This window comes from Poecilia reticulata, linkage group LG3, assembly GCF_000633615.1.
Source record: "Poecilia reticulata strain Guanapo linkage group LG3, Guppy_female_1.0+MT, whole genome shotgun sequence".
Classification (NCBI taxonomy): domain Eukaryota; kingdom Metazoa; phylum Chordata; class Actinopteri; order Cyprinodontiformes; family Poeciliidae; genus Poecilia; species Poecilia reticulata.
In genome coordinates this window covers 17,944,836-17,972,448 of record NC_024333.1, presented here as the reverse complement: position 1 = coordinate 17,972,448, position 27,613 = coordinate 17,944,836, and the positions used below count along the sequence as shown (strand labels likewise).

General features: G+C 40.5%; 2 protein-coding genes across 2 annotated transcripts; both read right to left on the bottom strand.

Moving 5' to 3' along the window:
- Positions 1-1,415: 1,415 nt before the first annotated feature.
- Positions 1,416-11,307, bottom strand: swap70a (switching B cell complex subunit SWAP70a). The gene is made up of 12 exons (XM_008405267.2): positions 10,982-11,307; positions 9,782-9,922; positions 7,732-7,905; positions 6,417-6,641; positions 6,176-6,322; positions 5,978-6,086; positions 5,698-5,879; positions 4,960-5,067; positions 3,502-3,668; positions 2,715-2,913; positions 1,974-2,070; positions 1,416-1,827 (listed from the first exon to the last, which is right to left on the bottom strand). The coding sequence occupies exons 1-12, from the start codon at positions 11,075-11,077 to the stop codon at positions 1,709-1,711; spliced, it is 1,764 nt and encodes a 587-aa protein (XP_008403489.1). The 5' UTR covers positions 11,078-11,307; the 3' UTR covers positions 1,416-1,708.
- A 2,471-nt stretch (positions 11,308-13,778) lies between these two features.
- ipo7 (importin 7) lies at positions 13,779-27,459 on the bottom strand. The gene is made up of 25 exons (XM_008405266.1): positions 27,256-27,459; positions 24,585-24,666; positions 23,317-23,470; positions 23,024-23,182; positions 22,775-22,931; positions 22,575-22,664; positions 21,854-21,948; positions 21,673-21,757; positions 21,440-21,574; positions 20,668-20,767; positions 20,501-20,577; positions 20,277-20,393; positions 19,268-19,357; positions 18,996-19,161; positions 18,758-18,918; positions 18,464-18,592; positions 17,204-17,270; positions 16,981-17,106; positions 16,772-16,869; positions 16,232-16,327; positions 15,907-16,127; positions 15,568-15,776; positions 15,257-15,463; positions 15,054-15,170; positions 13,779-13,992 (listed from the first exon to the last, which is right to left on the bottom strand). The coding sequence occupies exons 1-25, from the start codon at positions 27,337-27,339 to the stop codon at positions 13,895-13,897; spliced, it is 3,120 nt and encodes a 1,039-aa protein (XP_008403488.1). The 5' UTR covers positions 27,340-27,459; the 3' UTR covers positions 13,779-13,894.
- Positions 27,460-27,613: the final 154 nt, after the last annotated feature.

Sequence of the window (27,613 nt, the reverse complement as noted above, 5' to 3'; positions counted from 1 at the left end):
CTTTATAGAATCAGTGCAGTTAGGGCTGCAAGTATTTTGTGGTATGTTTCTACCAGCTTTGTATGACTAGATATTAAGATTTTTTCCAATCTTCCTGCACGATAGCTGCAGCCTCAGTCAAATCAGAAGGCAATCATCTGTGAAAAACAATATTCAGGGTTTTTGGCTTTGACTGGGCCATTCTAGAACCTGGACATGCTTTGATCTAAGCTATTCCATTGCAGTTCAGGTCATGTAGAGTTTTGCTGGAAGGTGAACCACTGGCCCCGTTTTAGGTCCTCTGAAGCATCTAGCAGGTTTTCTTTCAAAGATTGCTTTGTAATGAGCTCAATCCATCTTCTGTCCAGCTTCCCTGTTACCGCTGATGAACAGCATCCCCTCAGCATAATACTGCCACCTTTATGTACCACCACATGGATAATATGTTCAGCGTAATGTCTGGGAGGTTTCAGTCACACAGCATTTTCTATGTAGGGCAAAACAAACACATTTTGGATACCCAATTAGAACATCTTCCTCCATATTCTTAGTGATGACAGTGCAGCTTGTTGCAAACTTTAACAAAAAAAAAAAATACTTTGAATGCTTTCTTATTGCCACATTTTCATAAAACCCAGTTGTCATAGCATTCTTGGCTGCTTCTTTGATGAACATTTCCTTTGCCCAGACTGACATTTCAAGTGGATGACAGTGTCTTTGCTGTTGTGTCACACTCCTTCCACTTTTGGATTAAGCAACACTCTGTGAGATGTTTGGAGTCGGGATGTTGTTTTCTAACCTAGACATGCTTTAGGTGTTTCCACAACTTTTCCCCTGACCTGTCTGCTGTGTGTCTCAGTCTTCATGATTGTTTGTTCACTAATGTCTAAAACAAAAACAATTTTAAACCGTGACACTTTAAATGGAGTAATTATCTTAACTTCTGAAGGGAATTCTTTCCACTTTCTGTTATTGAGGAATACCATAGTAAAGGAGACTGCATGAAAAGACAAACCACATTTCTTTCCACTTCACATTTATGCATCTTTTGTTGGTCTGTCACATAAAATCTCACTGAATAACCTGACAAATCCTAACGGGGTGTGAATACTTTTGCAGGGCATGTGATGCATTTCAGAACAACAGGGGGAAAAAACAAGACAAAAGCGACTCAATAAGTATACTAAAATACTATTAAAGCAATGATTTTATACTTGTTTGTGTTTCACATATTCCCTTGAGCCTTTATAAGAGCAGCAGCAGATTTCTGCTCCTGCGCAGGTAATACAAATCAAAATGTCCCGTTATCGTGCTGCCACCTAGTGGATAAAGCAGAAGTTACAAAGGCTTTAATATAAAACTGAAAAAATGTGGTTACATTTAAGTCGGCTTTTGTTATAAAAATGGTTATTTAAAGCAGAGATCAGACAGAAATGTACTCCCACCGGCATACAAAACGGAATGGTGTTTATTACAAAATATATATCAGTTCATGTTATTTATGTTAAAACTAGTTTAGATTGAAGACTCAAACACTAAAACAGATGGAATTAAATATTTTTGAGTTGAATAGAGATGAATGGGAATCTTAATTTCTTGCATTAAAAGTAGAGAAGGCGGCCGTTTTATACAACTGGATGAATCGTCTCTAGAATCTTGAGAAATTATTTTCTGAGCTTCAACTAACTGATGATGTGTCAAGAGGTCACCGATTTATTCGGACCGTCCTTCACTCAGCCGGAGCTCCCTGGTTCTTCTTCTCCTGCCAGGACTTCTTCCTCAGCTCCAGCTCAATGTCGGTGAACGAGGCCGGGCCCCAGTTGGTGATTCTCTGAGCTCCTTTATGACCTAAACCAAAAAGCAAAAACAGATGTAAGCTGTGCCTAAAACCACAGAGAGAAGCACTGTTTCCTGACCTCTGACCTACACAATGCCACGTCAGTGTTAATTCACGGGAGACGGTTACGGCTAAAGGTTGAATGAATTTATCCTACCTGGCTGGATGAGACGAACCAGCCCCTCGTGTTTGGCCACTTTATCTTTCCAAGTCTTTGTCTTGTTGGCCGCTCGCTCCAGTTTTCGTGATACTTCCTTTAGAAGAGGAGAAAAAGCAGAGATATATCGTTTAAAAAATATATTTTCTCCTGTACTGATAAGGATTTTAGGATGACATACTGTCAGAAATTATTAATTAAATTCAACTTTGGCTAAGTTGTCATTTGTTCCCTTAAAATAAATAAAAATTTCTTTTGGGAGCTTTCTACAGTGGCCATGAATGGACAAATTTAATCGCTTTTCGCTCCCCTTATAACAAACATTTTCAGAAAACATATCAGATGTTTCTGTGTTTAGTCTGACTGGAGAAAATCCCAATGTCAGGATGCTTGATTGAACATATAAAAACTGTGTAAAACTCTGTCATATCCAACGGATGTCGCGAGAGAGACAGATGGTACAAATTGCTGTAGTGTACAACTTTGCCACTAGATGTCAGCAAACTCCACACACTAACGTTTTAATTTCAGCAAGTTGAACAGATTCAATTCATGTTGCATAGGTTTTGTTTTGTCTTTTTTACATTTTAATTTGTTGTTTTAAATGTCATTTAGTAGGGAATTTAATTATTTTAATTACCTTCTTCTACTACCAAAGGGGAAACATTTCATTTGTAATGCTAAAAACATAAATATTTGCTTCACCCCGCCTCTGTCTGATCTATGAATATGGTTATGAACCTGATACTGCTCCAGCGCCCCCTGCCGTTCCTTCTCCAGTCTGTCCAGCTGCTGAGACGCCGCCTGCAGCTCTCTCTCCTTGGCCAGCTGCTCGGCCATCAGCTCCTCCTTCTCCGCCTCCGTCTGAGTCAGCGTCCTCTGCTGCTTCAGGTAGATCTGCTCCAGCTCTGTCCTCTTTGCCGCCTCTTCCTCCAGTAACCTGTGAAAAAGCAGACAGCAAACACTCCTAATATGTCTTTAAATAATCCTGTGAGTTTTAGAAGAACAGGGAAGCACCACGACATTGTTGTACGAACAGGACAGATTTCTAAAACATAAGGAAAAAGAGTTACTGATGGCCAACAAGGTGGAGATTGAGAGTTTCTTCTTGTTAAAAGTGAGTTTTTCCTTTGCACTGTCGCCACATGCTTGATCAGAAGGAGGGTGTTGGCATTTTCTTGTGCATTGGCACCATAAAATAAATGTGAACCAACTTGAAAATGATTTCATTTGCACACCGGTTATTAATGCCGGCAGTTAAACTTTTACGAAGCCCCAAAGTCTCTGAGGTTGCTCAGCCTGTTAATGAAGTTAAGTTGGATACTTGTGCTACATTTTTTTTTAAATATGTTTTTCCCTGTATTGTTTGTATCACAGCTACAGTTTGCTTAACTCGACACAAAACTGCATAAACACTCACTCACTATAACCACAACAAAGAGGTAATCATTAGCTCTCTGGTAGACTTAAAAAGTTAACTATTAACGGCTTGAACTGGACTTGGTCATGCTAGGTTTGTTTCTGAGACCTGGCCTGCAGCTTCCTCATGGCCTCCTCATCCTGCTTGGCCTGCCTCTCGTCCTCTAGGGCTTCCTGCAGCCGGTGGTACATGTCTTCGAGCTCTCTGACCCGCTGGAGGTACTGGTCCAGCTCGCTGGACTTCTGAGCCATCTGCTCCTCCATCTCCTGCCGCACCTGAAATAGTTGGCACGATTTTAGTGAGTCAGCTAAAATTGACACACTAGAATGTTAGGATGAGAGCTTTTTATGCAATGTTTCCCCCAAATATGACTTAATGAACTTAAGAGCAAAAAAAAAAAAAAAGAAAAGTTGCAACTTCTGAAATGATGCGACATGCATGAATTTGAGTTAATTTTTTTTCATTGTTTTTAAAGGAATTGAAAACTTAAAACTCTCATTTATAACACCAAAAGAGTCAGATTATTTTTAAAAAAAAAGCAATATAGAAGATGCATGTGTAGGAGCTTACTTTTCTGTTTTCCCTACGTAGGAAAAATCAGATTAATGTCAAGACGGTGAATAAGCAAAGAAGCCAAATTTCTCCTCAACCAGGAAACAAAAATCCCCTGGATTTTCCCAAACTTTTCCCACATGATTAGCTCTGAAACCAAGGTTTGCTCATTAAAGTTTAATCTCATGTGGAGTTTTGGTTTTAATCCCAAAACTGTGAGATTAGGAGACAATTCAGGTTGTCACAGATACAATGCTATGAAAACATCATGACTTATTTGATTATTTTACTGATTTTTTGAAACGTCATCCAAGCCAACCTGCCCATCGGTGGATAATTAATTGCATTTCTTGTTAAAACATAACTGTGATTAACCACTACTTGGCCATCTATGCTCAGTTTCAACAACAACACATTGACCTGTAAAATAAAGACATTACTCAACATGAAAGTGAAACATTTTAGCTCCTTTCTATATACCTATTCAAAGGTTTACACAACTTAATGTGTGGCTTGTTAGTACTAGGTACTCTGGTGGCCCAGTACCAGAGTACCAGGGCGTAGCATCGCATGCCTGTGTGCATCAAAGTATCCATGCAGGTCAGAGCTGGAGCAGAAATAACAACATCTGGCTTAATATTGCAAGAATTTGAGATTTTCTAATTGTGGCTTTTTGTTCCCAGCGGTCAGTCACCATGGTGGCAAATAACAGGCAGGCTAAGCTCACCACAGAGCTCCTATTAAAACACTGGTCAGGGTTTATTTAGGTCATTTAAGCAGCTATTCTCAGTATTGGACAAGTTCCTCTTGTTTATGCAAAAAAAATTTTTTTTAAACGTATTTGTCAACTTCATGTTTCTGTCGGCACACCAACATGGAAATAATAACTCAAACACATGTCCTTTGTAGTGATCATCACAATTAAATTTTTTTTTTTTATTAATAAGTATCTTTAAGCGTTTACACCAGTGATGTGATACCATACTTATAAAGCAGTGAGTGAAAAACCTTTACCATTTTTTCTCTCTCCAGGTCTAATCTGTACCGATCCTGCAGGTCTGACTGTTTTTTCTTCCTCCGGAGCTCCTCCAGCTCTGCTTTGGCTTTGGCCGCTTCCATTTTCTGTAAAGCACGACAGAGGAAGGAGCCGTCACTGCTCTGCTTGAACCGAAGCCACAGCCAGCAAAAAAAAAAACTGTTTATATAGTTTCTGAGGTTTGATTAAAGAGGATGTTTTAAAGTGACTCCTTTTTAAATCGGCATCCTGGGCTCCGATATAACTCGGCACAAATCCACTTTTAGCTCTTGCAAATATGAAACGCGGTTTGACATTTAAAAAAAAACAAAAAAAAAAACAGCTGAGTGGTCAAAGAAAAAGAGAAGTGAAATATGAGGAATAATCTGCCTCGGCTTTAAAAGTATTGAGCGTGCACACCATGTTTCAAACAGACACAGGTGTCTAAATGATATATTAGGCAGTTTGCATAAAAAGTTTTACTTCCCTTTTTACCATGAGTGTTTTCTGAGATAAACCACAATATGTGGGGGGAGGGGGGGGAAGAGCAGATGTGATCAACGCCTAACTTCAACTGAATTAATGCTCTTTCCCCCCCCCCCCCCCCATTTCTAGTTTTGTAAGATTTTTATTTCTCAGTCTAAGTCGCAGCCAAGGTCCACAGACGGACTGAACGACCGCTTGACTTGCAATTGGGATTTATCTTTGAAAATATTTGGAGGGTATCAACCACAGACCAGCCTCATGTCTTCCAGTTGTCTCTGTTTGGCCTCATTAGCCGCCTGGAGGTTCTTCATCTTCTCCGTCAGGTGCTGCTCGTCCAGCTGCTGCTTCTGCCGCAGCTCCCGACGCCTCAGCCGCGCCTCGCGGTGCGGAGACAGCAGGCTGAGCCTCAGCAGCTGGATGCACGTTTGTATAGCTGCCAAAAAACATGTGGAGAGGGAGCTCAGGGACGGGGAGGGGGGTGAGGGTTAAAAAAAATGACAGGATGATGGGGGGAAGTCGTCTAGTCGGTACCTTGAATCCATTCCTGCTTCTTCTTTTTGTCCGAAGCGCTGATCTCAAAGCTTTTATCCAGGCACTTAATAATAAAGAGGCACTTCTTCCCGTCTTTATCTAGCAGAGACTGGAGAGGACAAAAAATTTAAAAAATCACATGAAAGTGAAATTAAAATAAAACAATAAACCAATTATTAAAATAAAACTCCACTTTACCTCCACACAGCAGCTTTGGTCAAGAACAATGTCTCCCTTCTTCTCCGTGAGGTCTTCGCAGACGTAGTAGGTCAGCGAAGTGGGTCGAAGGACGAACCAGCGCTCCATCCAGTTCTTCCTCTTGTGGCCTTTTTTCATCATGTAGCCCTTTGAAACACAACACCGAGTTGAGCCGAGGTTTTCCTCAGACCTGCGCGTCTTCTAACCCCCCCCCCCCAACCTGCTGGGCGTCCTGTCCGACCTGCTTGAGAATGTCCAGGATGAGCTCCGAAAACACCTCGTTGATGCTCATGGACAGGATCTGCCGGTCCACGTCGTTGCTGAAGTAGATGACTCCCACCAGCTCGATCAGCTCCCATACAGTCAGGCAGCTCTTCGCGCTGTGCTGCATTCTGTAGTCTGTGAACTTCTCCTCGCACCACCCGATCCCCATGGCCTCCGTCAGCTTTCGCAGAAAATACTCGACCTACACGGGCGGACAAAACGGCCTTACTTGAAGGTTTAAAGCAACGTAAGCGAGTGGTTAATTTTTTGAACAGCTCTGAAATGACAACATCTTCTTTCCAATCTTTTTTGGTGACGTGTAGGAATGCGCCTGTGGAGAAACACTAGGAAGACGTCCACCTTCTCAAAAGTATCAACAATTAAAATACGCTAGGTTACATTCTCTCTGACAAAAAGTCATTATAGTAATAGATTATAATGTATAAACATGAGCCTGGAATATCAGCACAGTGGCGGGAATTTCACGGTTTGTTACGTCGTGGTCAGAACTCCGTATCAACCGAGGTTGAAATGAATCAAAACTAACTCCTACAGATTTCATGAGCGAATTTCAGGCCAGAAAGAAGAAAACAAGATGATTCAGAGAACACAAGGAGAATTCTCGAAGCCAGCCGCAATCTCTTCAGTGTGTGTCTCCTGATTAGATTATAACGTTTAAAAGTAGTCTGGAGCAATGCCTCCACAGAACATCTCTCAAAGCCTGACAACTGCTTGCACTTGACCATGTCAGCAGTTTTTGTGCAGCTTTTCACAAAAGTTAAGAGTAAAAACATATCTACTGCAAAAGATCCTTTTCTGAAAGTCACATATTCAAGAAATAGAAGATGATCCTGCAAAGATAATCCTGCTCACGCTTCATCAGATCATCTACTGTATGCACCAAGTTTTCAGCTCAGATCCTATTTATTTGAGCTACAATACTCTTTACCAGGTTATCTTTGGTATTTTTCCTACATCCAACAAAAGGAATGGAGACAAATTGCTCAGTTTCTGCTTGTGATCAAATTCAAAAGGTGAATATTTTCTAAGTTGTCTGAGTCATAAAATCGTCCCATATGTCGTGATTAATCCACCTTCTAAACCTGAATGATCCAAAAGTCAGAATTTTTTAACTGGAGTTAATTATCTTTAACTCCAGTTAAAGATAATTGGAAAAAAATTGCTTCTGAAATTAATCAGGGAAAGAAAAACTGAAACAGAAAGGCACGGTCTAATCCAGATATTTGGATCAGATGGATTTACAAAAACTCCTCTTTAAGCCTCTTCCTCACCTCCTCAAAAACAATCACCAGCGGGTATTTGTCTTCCGACAGGAAGTTAAAAATGCACCAGACTTTGAACGCATCGGCATCTGAGATGATTAGACGATGAGGGTGAATATTCTTTTTGTAGCACAAAGTCCAGCACATCCGGTAGAACTCCAGCACGTCGAAATCCTCCTGCACCTGCGGGACGAGAACGCGGAGTCAGAGAGGAGTCGAAGGGAGACGCCGGCGACCTGCTTGTTTACAGGTGCAGAGCCAAAGGATCGCTGCCGGTCTCCTCTGGAAACCTTAAAGGCTGCAGGATGTGAGGTGATGTTGTTACAGGGCTCATTTTTATTCAAGTCAGAGTTTTGGCGGAGAAAAGGGAAGAAAAAAAACGCCTCGCAGCACAACAAAGGAAGCCTGAGCTGCTTACTAACTGGACTGAGTCAACTAACACTTATCAAAGCCACAGCTATTTTTGAATACTTATGGGACCACTCTTGTGTGAAAATGAGAGAAAACTTCTTACTCAGAATTTGCAGCCATTTCCACATTTAGATGATGAGTCATTTTAATGTGGCACAAAGGAAGTGATAATGAGATTCATTTGTTTGGTCGACGTTTCAGCGGAGAAGTATTATAAATCTTTCAATAATGTAAAACTATATTCTGCTGAATCGATGATTGGAAAAGCAACAATATAAAGAAGCTATAGGAAAACTATTCTTTAATTTACCACAAATAAAAAAACCCCATGGTGTCAACAAGTCTTAATTAGTTAATTATTTTCTATTAAATTTATTTTTGGTTTAATTTTTTAAAAAATTAACTCACTAGTTTTTCAATCGGGAGTTTTGTCATTTTAGCTTTTGGCAAATAATCAACCGGATAACTTATTTAAGATAAATAGCTTATTTACTTGTTTTACAAAACTTGGCTGAAATTCAAGCATTTAAAGTTTTTAAAAAAATCCCATATTTGCTTTTACGTTATTACATTTTCAAAAACCTAACCTGAACATGTTTTTTTTTTTTTACATGTTTAATTAGCAAGTTGTATTTTTTTCCACAGAAAGATTTTTTTGGCACATGATAAACTAAAGAAACTATATTTCTAAATTAAGTTTTTAAACAGTAGCACGGTTATTTTGGACATATAATTTGATAAAGTCTGATGATTCACCACATTATGACCTAATATTGTGCAAAGAATTGCCTCCATAGTTATGAAATTGACATCTGGCAAACAGTCTGAACATTTTTAACAAAACATTTAATTTCTAACAAATGAAAGAAAATTGACCAGAGCAAGTAAATGATTATGTTTAAAGTGAACTTTGTGAAGCATATAATTTAATCAAGGTCAAAGTAGCCAATGTGCAAATATTATTGCACCAGGAAAAAAAAAATCATAATTACCTGTACACCTTATTTAATAAGTCACAAATTTTCAATTTGGATCTTTGTCTCAGAGAAGTTCACATTTATACTTTGTTTACTTTAGATTCTGTGTAAGCCTGAAATTGTGTAAAAAAAATAAAAATAAAACAAAAGAAAGACAGTCTTTCACAGTTCATTACGACAATATAAAAATAAATGTACATTTTCTTCACCTCACACTTGAATTATTGTGAATCTGACAGACAAAGATTAGGGCGATGGCACGGAGGCCATCCAACCTCAAATACTCATCATCAAAGACGATTCCTCAACATTTCAGTGGAAACAGGAAAATGCAGCTCAGAAATGTTAATAAATGTGGTATTAACGTAATACAAAAAAAATGTCTATTTAAAATTGCATAGTTAATTTTTGTCACACCACTTTGTAGTGAAATGTAAACAGACACATTTTACATTGTCTTATAATATTTTGAGAGACACCCGTCTCAAGAAACATAATTCTTGGTTGAATGAAGAATATCTTATGACATATTTAAGTTTGCAAAAATGTTTATGTGTCTATATATGTCTCTTGCAAACTGGGCAAATATTCTAAAAACATGGTTTCAGAGTGTGACGGTGATATTAAAGAGTAGTTTGTTTGTTTGTTTTTTTACCACTCTTGGTCCTCACCTTGTCAAGAATGTACCTGTTGAGGTAAGGCATGTAGCCCTCATTAGACAGAGGTCCCTTATCGTCTTCTTTAAAATGCTCTTCAAAGGTCAAAGGGTTATGGGGGATCTTCATTACTGTGCACAGGTTGTAGGAGAGCACCTACACAACAACAAACACACCAGAGCACAACTGTGAATGCGAATGAATTCATTCATTCAAACCTCAGAGTCCAGTAAAATAGCATTACAACAGGGAACAGTAATAACACTGCAGTCTGCCACATACACGCATCACCGGCCGAGCGATCCTTCAGTTCCTGTCAGTGGCATCTCTAAGCTTTTAGATGATGGTTCGGTGCTCTCAGCTGCACTATTGCAAAAGGTCATCAGTTTCAGTATCTGACAAAGTGTCACAAAAGTAAACCGCTTATCTATAAACACTCAAGTTTTTCCACGAGAGAAGTCAGTGAAGCTCGTTTTGCACCATGTCACAAAACTCTAATTTTCTCAAACTAATTGCTTGACCCCAAAATCCAATGGTTTCCAAGGTTACCAAATCCCAATTAGAGCAATAGTTTGCTTCAATGGTTTGTTTGATGGGCAGATTGTCCGCATGATGCTATCAATGTGAATAAAGCAGTTTTTGCTTTTAAAGCTCTCAGTAGACACATTTTGTTATTTGTATCCAGTTTTGTTTTTAACCATGACATGCGAAACAAATTTAGATATATTTAGTTGCCAAACCATTTACAGAAGAGAAGATTAAATAAAAAAAATAAAATAAAATAAAATCGCCCAAAATAGTAACTCGAATGAGGCATAAAAACAATTACTGTTCAAGTTCTGGTAATAGCAGATTGACACACAAAACATTCCTCTAAATCTTTAAGTTATCACGAGTAAACTGAAAACAACCAAAGAGATTGTGTTTACTATTACAATAAAGAGATGTTAAATTACAAAAAATAAACTATGAAACAAAATCAGGACTAAATTAATGGTGATATATCTGTACACACGGAATAGTTACTGTTTGGAAAGCCAGTATAAACAGTCAACAGACATGTTATAAAATTGATTTACCAATAAATTGCAGAAATAGCTGAAATTTTGCTCATTATTTTTCACAGAAGTACTTAGAAGCAGAACCATACAGGATGCAAAAGTGCTAACCCAAGTGTTTGTGGTCAGCCTAAAGTGAACAGAAATTTAAACTCGCCTTTAACTGAGATTTGGAGACTTTCCCGCGGTGGTCCAGGTCCAGGGCCGTGAAGGCATGCCAGATGGCTTTCAGAAGCTCCTCCCGAAGCCACATTTTGTCTTCCAGCGGCACCAGAACCAGCCGTGGCTCCGTGAGTGCGCTGTGTTTGGGTCCGAGCCTGTTTCTGGTTGAAAGCCTGCGCCCTTTAGGCAAAGCCGAGAGAAGGAGAAGTGTGATGCGCACTCCACGTGATGTTGAGTGGGTCAGGTTGTTTTCCTCCCCCTCATTATCCAAATATTGGCCAATATTCAGGGGGTTTCATCTGAGACGGTGGGAAGAAAACAGCCAATCTACTTAAAATGTGCTCCAAGTTTGAAAAAAACTGCTTTTTTTTTGTTGTTATTTTAAGAAATGTTGCCCTTCCTTCCTGTTCAGTGATTAATATTGCCGCGTTTGATCAGCGCCACCTGCTCCTTAACTTCTTAAGGAGTTTAAAAAAAAAATTTTCCTGCGCATTTTGTATTAAATTTGTAAAAATAAGTATTGATTTAGAGGCGTGTGAAAAGAACTGTTTCACGAGGTTGCATTAAGAGCAACCTGATTAAGAGCCTGTTTGCGTAATTCAAATAAGTTATGAGACTTTTATAAATCAAGTCGTTTCCGGATTGCTAACTAACTTGATACTCCTCCTCCGATAACACCGAGAACCGCATCAGCTCCAAAACAATACTCGTTTTTGGTTCGTTTTCAGAATCTTAAAAATACTATTTGACACATTTATCAAAAAATAATAATAATAATAATTTTTTATGCCATTCCTCTTTGTTGTTTTTTTCCCCGAAAGTAGACAAAAATAGTTTAGACCCACTAAACTGAAACTCGGACCTTATTAAGTTATCGCTTCTCCAGCTGCAGATGTTTAAATAAATCCTCGTTTTGGATGGGATCAGATTCCCCTTGTGTTTGTTGAATGTGTTTAGTCACAAAACCCTGTTTTTATAACCCCAACTAATTGGGAGCTTGAACACTGTCAAATAATAGCTATTTACCCCTTAAACTATTTATCATAATTTGCTCTGGGAGGCTGAGAGAGAACGGATTCTGTTTGTACGTTTTGAGTTAATGAAGACTGAGTTAGTTTTAAACACATCGAATTAAGTGTTTTATGTTGATGTTCTGTTTGATGTTGCTTAGAAAGGCTTGATCTCCCTTTTCACGCTTAATTGAAATCCTTACTAAAACTGTGAAGTCCGGTAAAGAATACCAGTTTTTGTACTTTATGTAGCCTGCTTTATCCTTAGCTGTGACTCCTTGACCCCATTAGTGCTGCATTCATAGACCTCTGATCTAAAACAAAAGCTAAACACCTCCCAGTTCCAATTTAACATAGGGCTTTCATTAGTTGCAAACCATAATCAAAATGAACTCAAACCTACTCACTGTTCCTCCCAAATATTTTTTTTCTACTTTTCCTGAGCTACAATCTTCAAAATTTAAACCATAAAAAAATACACAAAACCCAATCCATATTTTTACATACTAATAAAAACATTTTAAGTTTGTTTGGTTTTTTTTTGGCACTAGTGGCCTTTATTCATCAGTAGCTTGACAGGGAAAGGGGCAGAGTGAGAAGAAGAGGAGTACATGCAGCAAACGGGTCCAGGACTGGGAGCTGAACCTGGCTCAGCTGCGTCAAGAGCTGCAGCAGTTTGTAATGCGGTCGCCCTCGCTCTACGGCCTGCTGCCTCCACAGAAACACTTTTTGACGATCTTGTCAGAAAACAAAACAAAACAAAAAAAAAAATCCGGCCACCTGCAGCATGTGAACGATTACTGTGTATGTTGGTTAAAATATGACAAAAATAAACAAACATGATTCCCTTCGCTTCTTTTTTTTTAATATGTTGTATATATAGATGGTTCATCCATACACCAACCAAAAGCTCGAGACCTTCACGATAAGTTGAATTGTACATGCTTCAACGATGTATCCAACGGCACATCCAGGGCTGACAAACACTTGTCCTATTAGCCATACTGAACACCAAAAGCATCCTCTCGTCCTGAAACTGTGTGTGCAACTGATTCCCTCCAACCAGATGCATTTGTTAAATCAGCTGTTAACACCTGCAAAGTAACAAAAGTTACAGCCTGTATTCCCCCATTCTTAAATAGTCTTGAATTAAAAAAAAAAAAAAGAAAAAAAAAAAAAATTTGCAGTCTTGATACAGAAGGCTAGAAGACCTGAACAATATGAAAGTGCTAGTCATTAATTTACAGAGATCAGGCATCACATAGTGCTATGAATTATCCAATATGCTACATATGAATACAGCTGTTGATACCTTACAAAAGCCTCTGGTCGTTTTTTTTTTGTTGTTTTTTTGTTTTTTTCAAGGCTACTTGAAAAAAAATCAATAACCTTGGCTTGTATGTACATAAACGTGAGTGTTTGTTTATGCAGAAAGATTCGCAGATTTCACCACTACCAGAGGTATAATCTTATCGTGGCCCCTTGGCCACGGCGATAATGAAATATTTAGTCCCATTATCAATTCCACCAGATAATCCATCCCTCCCTCCCACCCCTCTTTATTTGTTTCAGTGGGAAGAAAATACGAAGGAGTTGCTGTCTCAGGGGCTCCAGCGGACAGCGTTGTTCAGAGCTTCTTCTCTTGCTTCGTGCTCAAGTTCTTGGTTTGGTTTCCTGAGCCATCGCTTGCATTTTTAGTTGCATTTCGCTCCCACCCGCCCCCCCACATCTTCTGGTGCTATTTCCCATTTGACAGATTGAAGAATGACTCAGAAGAACCAGTTCTGGAACCACTATTTAAGGGAACAACACAAGCTTTGTTTTGTTTTTTTTTTTTCACTTCACTACAATCAGTCACAGAGTAATAAAAAAAAAAAAAAAAAAGTAAAATAGATGACTCAATTCATTCCTGGAGCTGTGCCCCCGAAGTTGAATGTAGATGGCACCACCGGCGCTGTGAACTTGTAGCCGCCGTGTTTCTCGATCATTTTGGACTCTGGAAGAAGATGGAAAGCAACAGGGATTTGAAAACAGAAGAAATTTTCCAGGTTTTTTTTTGTTTTGTTTAGAAACTGTCATTTTCCCCATGTGAAAAATAAATGAAGTAATTTCTTCTGTAGGATCAGAAGCATTTCCTTTACTGCTCTGCAGTTCTTAAGTCAGTTATAGTTTCCAGTGCTCTCTACTGCCCCCTATCACCACCTCTGAATACGTTTCGTACTCGCTTTTGAAAAACACCATGAAAAGCTTAAGACGTAACAGTGTCATGTTTCAACAGGGACAGACTCAAATTTGTTTATAATATATACAGATATGTCATTTGACAAAATGTTTATAATGAAACTTAAAAAGTTTTGACCAATTTTAAGTTTTAAAATGTCAGACTTTGTCATTCCCATATCTGTTGAAAAAAAGAAAAGAAAAAAGGGCATGATTCATGTGTGTCGTATTGTTCCATTTCTACATCTATTCAGCTCTAAAGTCTGCTGCAGGAAAATATAAAATAGATTGGTTTGTTATCTGTTATGCCTTTATTTTTCCTTGCATAGGAAAAAAAGCTAATACGGTCTTAAGTATAGAAATTGGTAAAATTGTCCCTTTTAGGAGCGAGTGTGGTCTCATTTCTGACCACTTTGATAAAAACTTAAATCCCAGAAAATGGAAAAAAACAAAACAAAACAAAAAAAACTCTTTAAAATTTCAGATTTTTCTTTTCTATAAACAACCAATTAAGTGTATACACTCAAAGCCTCACATTTATACCCCAGCCTTTAAAACAAATTCAACTCCATACCTTTACAGACTGCATTGGAATGCATTTTATTTGAGTTACGACAATTCTGATCACTTTTTTTGTGTTTAAATAGCAGAGTTTAATCTCCTTTTTATATTTATTTTCCCACCATGCCTTCAACCCCACTGGAAGTAGCTAGCATTAATATAAATGCAACAAAAAAAGAAAAAAAGCAAAGCGAAAGAAAGAAGCCATGCATAAATAATTTTATTGTCAGACTTGAAGACAGTTCTGGAGCTCATCTCGACTTAGCGGGCTCTCACCGTGTGCCGCCCGCCTCTGGTCTGCGAGCGTGCCGATTTCCAGAAGCTGTTTGCGCTGCTCCTCGTCGAGGGTTTGCGTTAGCGCCTGGTACCACGCGGGGTCGCGGCTCTGGATATCTGCGTCAAGAGACGGGTCACAGACGGGTGAGCCCCACAGCTGCTGACTGCTACCAACACTGACTGGCGACAGGCGGGCCTCTTACTCTGTAGTATGGCTTTAAAGATTTGATACTCGTCCACTAGATTATCCTCATCATCTACGGATGTAGTGTAGCCCTCGAGCGCCGTCTCCTCGGCGTCGTCCTCCTCCCAGTCCTCGTCGTCTCCGTCCTCTCCCGCGTGCTTTGCCAGCATCTCCAGATACTCCTGGCCCTCCTCGTCGATGTCGTCCTCGTCGCTTCCCAGCTCCGCTACACAAAGTAACAAAAAAAAAGAATCCAGTTAGGATGCACTCGATTTACCCCAGAAGAAAAACTCTGAATAACCGGGAAAGCACAACGGAGAAAACGCGCACCGTTTTCATCCTCTTCTTCCCCGTCTTCGTCGTCGTCGTCGTCTTCGTTCTCGTGTTCGGCTCGACAGGCGTACGCCCGCTTCAGGCCGCTGAACAGAAGGATGGCTGCGGGAAGAAGCTGCCCGCCCACCTGGTTGATGGCCTGAGGTCTGTGATCGAGGTCGATGAGAGCGCAGAGGCCCAGGATGCACATCTTCCTGTCGTGGAGGCTGGTAGACAGGAAACATCATCAGAAAACGTAAAGTCATCAGTAAACATTTAAAATTCCAGGCTCTTCGTTTTCATTTCAAAACAGACTTGGAGGAGAAGTGGCAGAAAATGGAGACGTTGAGCTCGTACCCGAGGAAGCAGTCGACATCTTTAAGCCACTGGGTAATGAAGTGGTTGGTGATCGGTTCGGTGCTGTTGGGAAAGCGGAGGTTCTCCAGAGTGTTGAGGAGGAGAGGCGGGCTGTAGTAGAGCGCAGCGATGGCCACCTGCAGGCACATGGTCCGCAGCTCGCTGGTCTTCACCTCCCGCGTCAGGCGCTCCAACGCCGTGCCGACAAACAGCGGAACAACCTGCCGCAAGGAGGAAGTCGTGTTTGAACAAAATCTACGGCGAGACTTTTAACGGCAATGCCGACGTCTCAGTGGTTCCTCTATGTGAAAGGTAAAGGCCTGACCTGATCAATGCCGCGACCTTTGCACTGCAGAATGATCACCTCCAACATCTTGGCAGCGTGGCACTCTGGATCTTCACCTGGATCACCTGTCAGGACCTGCACCAATCACAAAGAGGGAGTCATCGCTGTGGTCAGTCATCAAGGTCACTTTAAAATAATTGTTTATTTAATCGTATGGCTTTAGCTACATTTTTTTGCGTCGCTTTGGCAGCAGTGAATGGCATGAAATCCCATCGGGTTGGTGATCATTTTGGGTAAATGTTACTTTTTTCACCTCTTTTGTTCCAAATTCTTAATAAACTAGAGAAATATGTACCTCTTCTACATTTAAACAGCATTTTCTTTGTACTTCCCGTCTCTGAAATCTCTTCAAACTAATATTTTACTGTGTAAAAATATAAATTCTATTCACCAAAACCAGCATTTCATGCTTTAACATTTCAGAAGATTCACGAATTTGTTAGATCTGGTAAAGATGGACATTTCTGGTAGGATTAATAATAAAAATATTTTTAGTGTCATATTTTCAACAACATTTACCTTCTTGCACATGCTGTAGATAATCTCCAGGTATTTGGTGTCTGACAGGAGTGTGTCTGTGTCCACTGTGACGTAGTTGTGAAGCAGAGGCATCATATCTAGTAAATATGATGCAAATTAGTTAGTTTGCAGCATTTAGAAATTTTAATTCGACATTGAACATGTTTCACTTCTACGATGAGACCGCAAGCTTTCTTCGGTGTCTGTACCTGTAAAGTAATCAAACCCGTCTTGCTGGAAGACTTCGTAGACGAGTGGTAGAAGCTGCCACATCTGTGGTGACACCTGCTGGCAGGTCAGGCTGTGAGCCAGGGACAAGATCTCCTCGTAAAACTCTGAGGACAACGGAGCCAGGAGTTTAAGGGTCATTTGGTTGCTATTACGTTTCCGAAGTACGACATGCAGGTGCAACGTGAGCCACTTGTGCTTTACCTAGAACGTGCTGCTGCAGCACCGTGCCGATCACCTGCAGACAGATGCCCTCCAGCTGCTGGGTGATCTGCAGCAATACAGGTTAAAAGGAAATAAGCACGTTAGAGGCAATAAGCATTTTATCCAGAAAAAACAAGCTCAAAGTGGATAAATGTCATGTACCACTACGTCAATTAGACTTAAATTGACAGATGCATTTATAACCTTATCCGAAGCAGCATTTCTATGAAAGTAATGTCAGACAATTCTGAAATTATCTTTGAAATTTGAACTTGTTTTTGAAAATTTGTTATTTTCCTTAATTGAAAATGAAGCAACTTTGGTGGAATTATTTTTAAAGCTGATCAGAGCTAAGAGAGCTTGCTGCATATACTGCAACATACATGGATATTAATGGAAAGTTGAGTGGAAGGACAAACGGTGGAAGTAAAAGCTGTAAACAGCCATAATCCACAGCTTGCATTGGATTGTGAAGAAAAACAAGATGTTGGGAGAGATCGTCCCTAGAAAGCCTGTCGCAACACAAGTTTGATTTCCATTCAGATTAATATTTTTTGAAGCAAATTTTTTATATATTTTTTTTAACAGATTCTTCATAATTGATTTTATTTACGGTTTTGTTTGTGTGCGTGATTTTTTATTTATAGCTTTATTTGGTTGTGTTCTATTAAAGTTTATTAGTGAGAGACTAAACTTTCTAGGCCATTATCAAAATATTAATTGAAAATCGTCTCAAAATAAATATTGCTTTTCCACAATAATTCCTGGGACAAATTTCTCATCCAGTAAAAACCCGTTCTTGTGACAGGCCTAATAGTGAATATAATAACTAAAAGCAGTGACGTCTTCACATGTGTTAATCGCACCGATTTACTTCATCCAATGTGGAAAAAAATGAACAGAAAACAAGACCGGCTTCCTATTCTCAGGTATGCAGCCATTATGCAATCAAAGCCTCAAACGGGATGGTCAATCTGTTTGGAGTGCTTTGACTTCAAGCAGCAGCAGTGCACCAGCAGACACGGTGGCAAAGTGCCCCGGCACTATTTCTAGCGTCTGCCTCAGCCTGTGAGTCATTCTGAACATGGAGAGAGCAGAGCCTGTTCCATGGAGTTGGTGGGTGGCGCAACTGTGTTGGCAGGAACCCTGCAGCAGACCGGAGCCCGCTTCCCATCATGAAGTGGCGTGAAACAGAGCAGTCACACACACACGTGTGTGTGTGTGTGTGCGCGCGCGTGGGTTTGTGCTGATGCTGCTCACCTCTTTGTGGTCCTCCACCACACTTAGCAACGTGTCGATGGTGTTGAGGATGCCCATGGCCGTCACCGCTTTATCATCGCCTCCCTCCTCATCGGGCCCCGTCTGAATCACCTGGTTGAACGTCATTGCCTGTGAAAGGTTCAAGCGCGTTTATATCACAGGGAGACACATGCGGCAGATCGGTTTCTCTTTGTATTGTTTACATTTTGTCTGAACCGAGTCTTCAATAAAGTGATACTGATTTTTTTTTTTTTAAATAATTAATTCTGGTCATTGATTATTATCGGCTCTTACCAAGTGCTGCGTCATCTCCACGGCTATCGGAGTGACCTCCTCGCTGTATTCGCAGATCATCTTTTGTATGACGTTGGTGAGGTCATCGTTCTCCGTTTCCCTGACGATGTGCAGGAGAGCCTGCATCACCGGTCGAATGTAGGGAGCGATGTATTCTTTGGCTGACGAAACAAAATATACATCAATGTGTTGTTTTTTTTTTTTTAATTTAAATCAAACCAACTCTGTTACAACTCACCTTTCTCCTGGTTGCTGATGAGAACCTGCAGAGCGATGGCAGCCTCCACTTTCACCGGCATCTCATTGTCGTTGATGAGGCAGTTTCGGGTCAACTCCAGGGCCGTCTGCAGGTTCTGATCGCTTTTGAACTTCACCTCGCAGAAGTAATGCAGCACCCAGCAAGCCTTTTAAGAAACGGATGTCAGGATTAATGTGGCACGATGAGCTGAAAGTCCAGCCGCACTGAGGCTTTATTGAAAGGAAATGTGCGATCCGGCGCTCCACACTCACTCTGGCTCTCATGTAGCCCAGTTCGCTGCGGAACAAGGGGAAGACGTGATTCTGCAGCATGAACTCCATCTGGTCTTTGTAGATCTTTTTCTGTGCAAGAAGGAATCGCGCAAATTAAGTACAATAAAATCTTTGCTTTAAAAAGCTACTGTGAAACAGCTAAACGTGAAAGCATCAGAATACAGGTTTTGTAAATGCTAAAAGGCACACGACTGCTGCAACAAGAAATGTCTAGGATGCCATTAGCGACCCGGCCCACTCTGCGCCTCTCTTTGGCTTTGTCGTGAAAGTATTTGCTTGACAAGGGGCTGCTAGCTGTGCTTCCTTTCTCTTGTGTCATTTTCCTTCCTTCTGTGCCTCGCACACAAAGCGGTACGGACGTGTGCGCCATGCTGGAGAAAATGCAACGCTTCGCTGTGAAGCAAATCCCAAACAAAGCCGTCTCCCACAACATAACAAGACAGACAGTGTTATGGGAGGTTTTTTTTTTTTTTTTTTTTTTTCCCCTACGCTCTGGAGGAGGAACACTCAAACTAATTTCTTTTTAACTGCCATCTGGAGAAAGTGACAGATTTCCACCAGCAATTCATGATGGAGTGATACAGAACAGGATTGAGGGGAGTTTTACTGAAGCAGAGGTGAAGTGGTTTGTTTCTCTCGATGTCAAAAATTGTAAGAAAAATCTTTGTTATGTAAAATAAAAATCAGCCAAAACAGCAATATTAATATCAGAAATCAGCTCAAATTTACACATTGGTGCATCTCTACCAAATACAAATCTTCAAGATACAAGCTGTGTGTTCAAACTGTAATTTAGATGCACTTTAGGGACGATTTAGACAGAGAGTTTACTCATGTTAATGTTTCAAACTAAAATATAAAGTTTGTCATTTCAAATTATTCCAAAGAGAGGATCAGTTAGCAGAACAAAAAGAATAAAATATACACACGGGTATTAAATGGCATAGATGGAAGACATCAACTTTGAAAGTTTTCGTGCACAGCTTACTTTCAACAGGATTTCAGCCAGAGAGCCTATCATATGCAGGGCCCCATCCTTTTTCCTGGGGTCTGAATTGGGATCGGTGAGAATCTGGTAGCAGAAGCCCATTGTCTTTTGCAGTACCTGAAAAAACGAGCAGTAACGGGAATCGTTTCTTAAACTCAGAATATGAATCGTAAAGTAAACAGAAATCACAATCTGCGCGTCTTAAAAATTTTGATTCCACACACTTCTTTCCTCTTGTTGCAGGCGGTGAAGAGCAGCGTCTGGGCGGCCGTGGTTGGAGAGATGAAGTCCTCGAACACGTCTAACAGAAGACGACATGTTAGATAAGCTGTTAGTCAGTGCGTTCGCGCTCAATTGCTTTCGGCTGACGGGCGAGGAGGGAGTTCCTCACCGAACTTCATGCGGATGTACTCGTACGGATCCTCCTGCCAAAGCTCCTCGTCGGAATCTGTGTAACACATGAGGGGGAAAACCACATCCTGAATGATGCCCTGAAAAACAAGAGCAACAGCCAGAGGTTTAGCCCAACACAAGCCAGGATTTCTAGCAAAAAAAATAAAAAGTGTCACGACACAATTCACATGCATCAAACAGAACATACATGCATCGACACTAAAACAGAGAGTGTGGTGGGGACATTGTCATGATTATTAAGGGGGGAAAATGGAGTTAACTGCAATAGATCTCGTCTTTGCAGTGTAATGGAAAATTTTATAATGTGCACCTTTTGTGCTTTAGATTGTGTCTGATGATGAGATCATGCATCTGGATGATCTCATCATGAGATTGGTCAAAGAGAACACCCATTGTCCAATCAGGGAAATGGCCTGACCATCTCCCTGATATAACAATCAGAGCTTCACATCTATTGTCCAATCAGGGAAAGGTCCAGACCATCTCCCTGATATAACAATCAGAGCTTCACACCTATTGTCCAATCAAGTCTCTCTTCTCTGACCAGAACCTAAAAAACGGAAGCCAGATCCACTGTTGGTCAGAGCAGACCCCTTGACTCTGTATTTCTGTTCTCACCTTGCAAGGTTTTAATACATTTCTTATTTCTTCTCATCCAGACTCTTGTTAAAGTAATTTATTCCATGACAGCAGTGACAAAAATCACATAGCCCTCGTTTATGAGATGCCTAAATAAGCCACACTGGTACCTGGATGTGTGGTTTGAGGTTTTTCCACGTCAAAGCGTGTGCTATTCCTTGATTGATGTAGTTAAGCGTCTGTTGGAGAACTCTGGGAGCAACGTACTGCTTTTCCTTGTACTGGTATAAGACTTTCAGCAACACCTATAACACACAAGCACAAAAGAAAACATCCAGACTTAACTTCACCAGGCTTTTATACAGTAAAGTTTAATTTAGTTGTTTGCAGTTTGACATTCTACCTGCTGGGCAGCCACTGCGTACTCCTTCAGGAACAGTTCAGCAAACTCTGCGTACTCTTTGGTTGTGTTGCCGGGACTTCCATACCTGCAGACGAGGTTTGGGGAATAATTTTGCTTTCCTTTAGAAAGTGGATTAAATCAAAACGGTTGTGGGGATTTTTGTTGTCGTTTTTTCTTTTACCTCTCAAACAGTCGAGCCAAGATGTGAAGGGCCCATTTCTTGCATTTCCACCAAGGCAGCTCTGGTCGCTCGTCTTCGTCGATCTGCATCGTCTCCTGCACAGATCACGTCAGGAGAGTGTGTTCATGAAAGATTTAAAAACAGGGCTCCTGCAGGTTTCACCGACACAAATTCAATACCTTTTAACACCATTAGCAGAGAAATTTAAGACTTTTACCATGACAGGAATGTAGAAAAGAACATTTTATACAGCAGCAGTGACAGTTGTTTAGCCCACAGTGAAAGCAGCTTTGTACAGGTTGGAGACAGAAGTGAAGAGGAAAGTTGCCCAGCCAACAGGCGAAAAATTTACACTTTATCCATGATGGACACAAAAAGCTAGCTGACCAGCTAGCTAGATGGTGGTAGCTACAGTGAGTCACAAAACGCAATGTTTGCTCATGACTCAAACCTTTGCCTGACAGAAAAGTCCCATGATAATAAAAACCTACATATACAAAATTAAACAGTTCTGACAAAATGTAAGACCTGAGTAACGGATTTAAAGCCAACTTACATTTTTAATAAATTTAAGACATTTTTAAATACCTTCATTTTAGGTAAACAAATGTAAGTCTTTTTAAGGATGCAGACACCCTATGTAAAATACACATAAAAAAACAGAAAGAAAATGGTAGACTTGATTTTTTTTAACATTATATTAAAGGTGTTCTGAACTTACTGGGGGAACGTCTCTGTCCACAACTGTCTTCAGGATCTCCATCCACTCTGTCAGGATCTGTCTGTTGATGAGCTCCAGTGGGAGATTATACTAAGGGAAAACAAGACGCTGATTTTAACAGAAAAGTCCCATCGCAAGAGCAACAACTGACTTCAAATCAACGCCCATTTGCGGTGGTTAAACTCAGATCCGACGTGTACCTGAAAGAGAGCGTAGAGGATTTTGAAGATCTGTTTCTGAATGAGGACAGATTCGTTTGAGTGGTCCTGGAGCAGCTGGATGAAGCGGTCCTTAAGCATGGGCATGAAGATGTGCATGGCTGCCACCAGAGGCTGCCTCTCTTCTGGCTTCTTATATCTGAGTCAAACATGAGCGCAAGTGTTAATTCTGCCACAAAACATGGCGAGAGAGAGAACAGAAGACATCCGGGATGAAGAGCCAGGACTCACTCGTAGTTTTTGACGAGTTGGTAGAGGCAAAGCAGGATGCCCAGCCAGGCTAAACTGTTGTCCGACTGCAGGTAGAAGCCGATCTTGTCCACGATGCTCGTCCACTTCCCGGGGTAGTCGTGCTTGATGATGTGGTGAATACATGTCGTCAGCTGGACTCTGGTGGAAGCCGATTTAGAAAGCGACAAAATATGAGGCGCGAACGGGGAAGGGAAAGATGGACGCATGACAAAAATTAAAAAATTAAATCTGAGCTCCTTTAGCTTAACTGAGCCAGCAGGGTTTGTGGTTACCTGATGCGCTCGGGGGACTGGATGATTGCCTCTACTATGTTGTCTCGGATGAACTGCCTGTCTTCCTCTGGGATGTTATTAACGGGCGGCTCTGTGCCAGCAACTTCTCCATCACTCCAGTGCTGGATGATTTTGTTCTTTAGGTAAATCACACCTAAAATAAGAAGCAAGCACAACGCTCAGGCCTTCTTATCACTTCCAAATTGAATCAATCTGACAAAAACCTCCAGATCCTACTTCACTTTGTGTCTAAACTGTAGAAAGAAACTCTTCCCTAGCTGAGTGGTTTTGAATGTGACACCAACGTGAGCTCGCGGCTGCATGACACACGGGTAGAGGCATTTGACAAAGCAGAGATGAGAGCGCAGACGTCAGAGTGCTGACACAAATGTCTCCACCGCTGGTGATCATAATCCGGCCCATCAAGGCTGACAAAGCATAACTCCCCCCTATCCTATGGCCCCCCCCCCCCCTCCTATTCACCTCCAACCAGTGCAGCACAAAACACTCGTTCAAGTAGTCACCAATGTTGTGATGTTTTCATATGAAAGCGAGATAAAGATTGGGGAATAACCAGGAGTCTAATGCGAGTCAGCTTTCACCGTTTTAATATAATGATAACCCTTATGAAGGGGTAAACTCCCTGACAAATCTGATCTGTTTGTAATTTGGTACACGGGTAATGTACTACATCTGAACTTTGCCGTATTAGAGCTTTACCTTAAAAGTGGAGCTACGAATGTGTGAGAGTTAGAAAAATGAGCCAGTTTGACCTGACAACTTTCAAACATGTATTCTTCTCCCCATTCAGTAACATGTGACTGAATCAAAACAAGTTCTATTTAGCAACAGTGCGTGTACTCAACTTCAGGAAGGCCCTTTAACCTCATAAAAGCAGCCATGACTCATTTATCAATGCTAATAGATCCTAATTAAACTTGTACACGGGTCTACGCTCGCATGAAAACATTAATAGTCAGAAACATTTCAGCAAAGAGGTAATTCAATTCGAAAGCAAAATAAAATAACTAAACACTATTGCTCTTATGTTCCAGAACCCTGATCAAATCGTTAAAAACTTGCTGTAAGCGCAGTTGCTAGGCAAATACTTCAGGATTTCACAGTGGCAATTTAATCCTTAATCATTTCATAAATATGTGTATGAAATGTAATTCTGGCATGCGGTACATAGTTACTGAAGGGTATTTACAACATGTTCAGCTCTGGCTTTTGTTTACTCTAAAACAGTTGGCAAGATGAAGCCTCACCTGCTTGCCTGACCGGCAAATCCAGCTGATCAGACATGGTGATGCGCAGCAGAGTGGACATGAAGTTAACCTGGGTGTGAGCCTGCAAGTAAAAAACACAGACGATTATGGTCAGACACGGCGATCTTAAACATAATACAGACTTTAGTTAAACAGCCCAGCAGTTCTGACTTAGTTTGAATTTTTCCAAAGCAACTTGGGTGAGAGTGCCAAAAAAAAAAAAGGCAAGTGGAATACGTGAAACAAAGGCGTTTGAATGCTTATATTTGCTTAAACTGTTACTGAGCAGCTAAAAACAAAGACAGAATGCACTCCGTGAGCTGCGCGTTGAAAGACTTTTGCATACATGTACAAAAAAAAAGTGAAAATAATTTGTATCTTAAATTGTACAGTATTGACAAATTAGTAAAAACAAATGAAGCAACTATTTGAATAAATTCTAACTCTGCTGAAAAGAAATATTGCAAAACATTGCACATCCTTTAGCACAAAAAAAAAGAAAGATGAAGTTATTTCACCAAGTACATTTCTGCATAAGCACAAAAAAAAACTGTTATGCTTTAGATAGCACCGACGCATGAATGGGACAAAATAAGTACGTGAGCACAAATACAGTGGTGTGCCAAGCTCTTTGCACAACCCAACAAGCGTCAGTAAATTCTTTCAGTCTCTCTGCAGCGACTCTTTGTCTATCCGTCTTTGGACTCTAATCGACTGAATCCCAAATCTTCCCCTCAAAAAGGCCTGCAGTTTGTTATCTTTTTTATGATTCGTTTGATTTGATTTCTAGAGGTCTTTAAACCTTAGGCCCCAGCTTTGGGAGCCACTAGTTAAATGCACCAAAAAAAAAAAAAAAAAAAAAAACACATTACCACTAGCAGTATTTCATGAAAAAAGACTAAGTGTCGGAATGGACATCACAATCCACACATTTATTCTGATCTCTGCAGACATTTTATTTAAACATAATCCCAATAGGCCGAGCTGGAAGACAACACTATTCTCTCTGCTCTGCCATTCAAGTGAACTATCAATGCATATGTGGGTGTAGGGAGAAAAAAAAAAAAAAAAAAACTTGCCCTGAGCACAGCCAAAAATATACTTGAGATGTTTGAGTAAATAGAGCAAAACACGAACATTTGTCATCATCTGCATTATTGTTTTGATAGAAATCACAAAAATGTATTGTGGCACACCTGCGAAACTAAAGCAAAACAAGCCAACAAGGGAAATTAGAACCAAGATTGTGACTCAAGCGTGATTTTGTAAACTCTAAAACAGAACCTGATTCTATTTTTTTTAAAGTGGGGTCTTTCAAAATAGTCGAGATGTTTTTGCAAAACACAGAGGAAACAAACAATATGCAAACTGTTAAAAGCCCTAGACATTGGCATTTTAATTTCTCAAAGAAATAAAAGGATTCCTCATACTAATGACATAAATACAACTATTTTTATTTTTTTTTACATTCCAGTTGTTTACATTGTAAGTTTTATATCCATTGGCGTTTCTAATCGTTTTTCCCCTTTGCTGTTAAATAACATTAAAAGACTAATTTGTCATTGGAGGCATTAAATGTGAGGAATATTTTATGACAACCATTTTCTATACATTTCAAGGGATTTCTGGACTATTCCTTTTTGTCAACATCCTTCAAATCAGTTTTCTGCCCATGGCTCTGATCATAATTAAAAACTTAAAGATGATCAAACTATACAAGACCAACATGAGAACCTGGTAATCATTATTATTAATAATAATTCAATAACCACTACAGTCTGTTATGGGCGTTGGTGTTATCTGCCTTCTGCAAGTCATTTAGGCAGAAAAAGACTCAACTTCTACTTCAAGTTATGGTGCGTCGTCACTACATTCTTTTAAAACAGCATAATGAGACAAACACAACTATATGTTTAAAGCAGGGCATTTAAATGGAGCCTGAGGGCAGACGACGACCTGAGTTGGTGGACTTTAAATCTGAGCTTCCGCGTGTTCGCTTGATATACACAAAGCAGCTACCTGTTCGCCACTAACGTAATCAAAGTAAAACAAGCATCGGATTGATAATGAACTGCGTCGTTTCCATTATCTAAAGCAACATTGTGCACAGATCGGAGAATATCACAGTGACACGTGAGCAGAAGAGGCAGCTATGTAGCGGAGCTAGCCGATATTAGCCGCACAGCTACTGTTCTTCATCTTCATCCCCAAGATTAGAAATTATCCAAAAATTCCTACAGCTTTACTTGTTACCAGATAAGCCAGAAGTATGGTTTTGAGCTTATGTGGTCTCTGATACGGTTTTAGCTGTATCAAAACAGGAGGTAGCTACAGAAATTACCCGGACACCTCACCAGAACTGGTTAGCTTGTTTAGCATTAGCAACACAGCTGGTTTCAGATGAAGCTAATAGCGGTTACTGTTATCGCCATTTAGAAAAACAAAACCTTCCTAGTTAGGGCTTGTAGTAATAAACTGACAACACGTAAACCCGTGGCAATACACAGTACACGAACCGACAGAGATTTCGTGCTTGATATATCAAGCTATGGGCAGCAGAGCCCGGTGTGCGTGATGGCTGCATCTTTATGTTTGTGGACGGCCGAGGCCCGAGTTCAGAACCGCGCCACAATCTTGACATCACCGCAAACAGCTAACCTCAACTTTTTACCTCGTTCAGCTGTCGCTCCGCGGCCTCCCGCAGGTTTGGGTCCATCGTCCCCCGAAGGGCCTCGACCAAAGACTCTGGATCCATCGCGAAAACTCTGTTTGCGGCTCGGATTTTAATATTTCAGAGGTCTGTCAGTTCCCAGTCACTGCGCACATGGACGCACGGCTCTCCGGTTACCCGGCGCGAAAGGAAGCAGTGAATGAAGTACCCGGATAGATCAGCGCCAAATTTGTGCTACACGAACATCCGGCTGCAGCTGCATCACTGTGGGAGTTGTAGTTTATACGCTGTCTGCTATTAATTCTGCTTTCTTATCATATTTTGTTTACAACTAAACGTTATCTGAGATATTTTAAAA

Coding starts and splice junctions, on each gene's coding strand:
- swap70a (XM_008405267.2), bottom strand. CDS start 11,077: ATGTGGCTTCGGGAGGAGCTTCTGAAAGCCATCTGGCATGCCTTCACG. Junction 9,923..10,981: donor TCTCCAAATCTCAGTTAAAG/GCGAGTTTAAAT, acceptor GTTGTTGTGTAG/GTGCTCTCCTACAACCTGTG. Junction 6,642..7,731: donor TGGTGATTGTTTTTGAGGAG/GTGAGGAAGAGG, acceptor CCGCCCGTGTAG/GTCGAGTATTTTCTGCGAAA.
- ipo7 (XM_008405266.1), bottom strand. CDS start 27,339: ATGGATCCAGAGTCTTTGGTCGAGGCCCTTCGGGGGACGATGGACCCA. Junction 18,593..18,757: donor TGGAGATGACGCAGCACTTG/GTAAGAGCCGAT, acceptor AACCTTTCACAG/GCAATGACGTTCAACCAGGT. Junction 15,777..15,906: donor GATGTCGACTGCTTCCTCGG/GTACGAGCTCAA, acceptor CCTGTCTACCAG/CCTCCACGACAGGAAGATGT.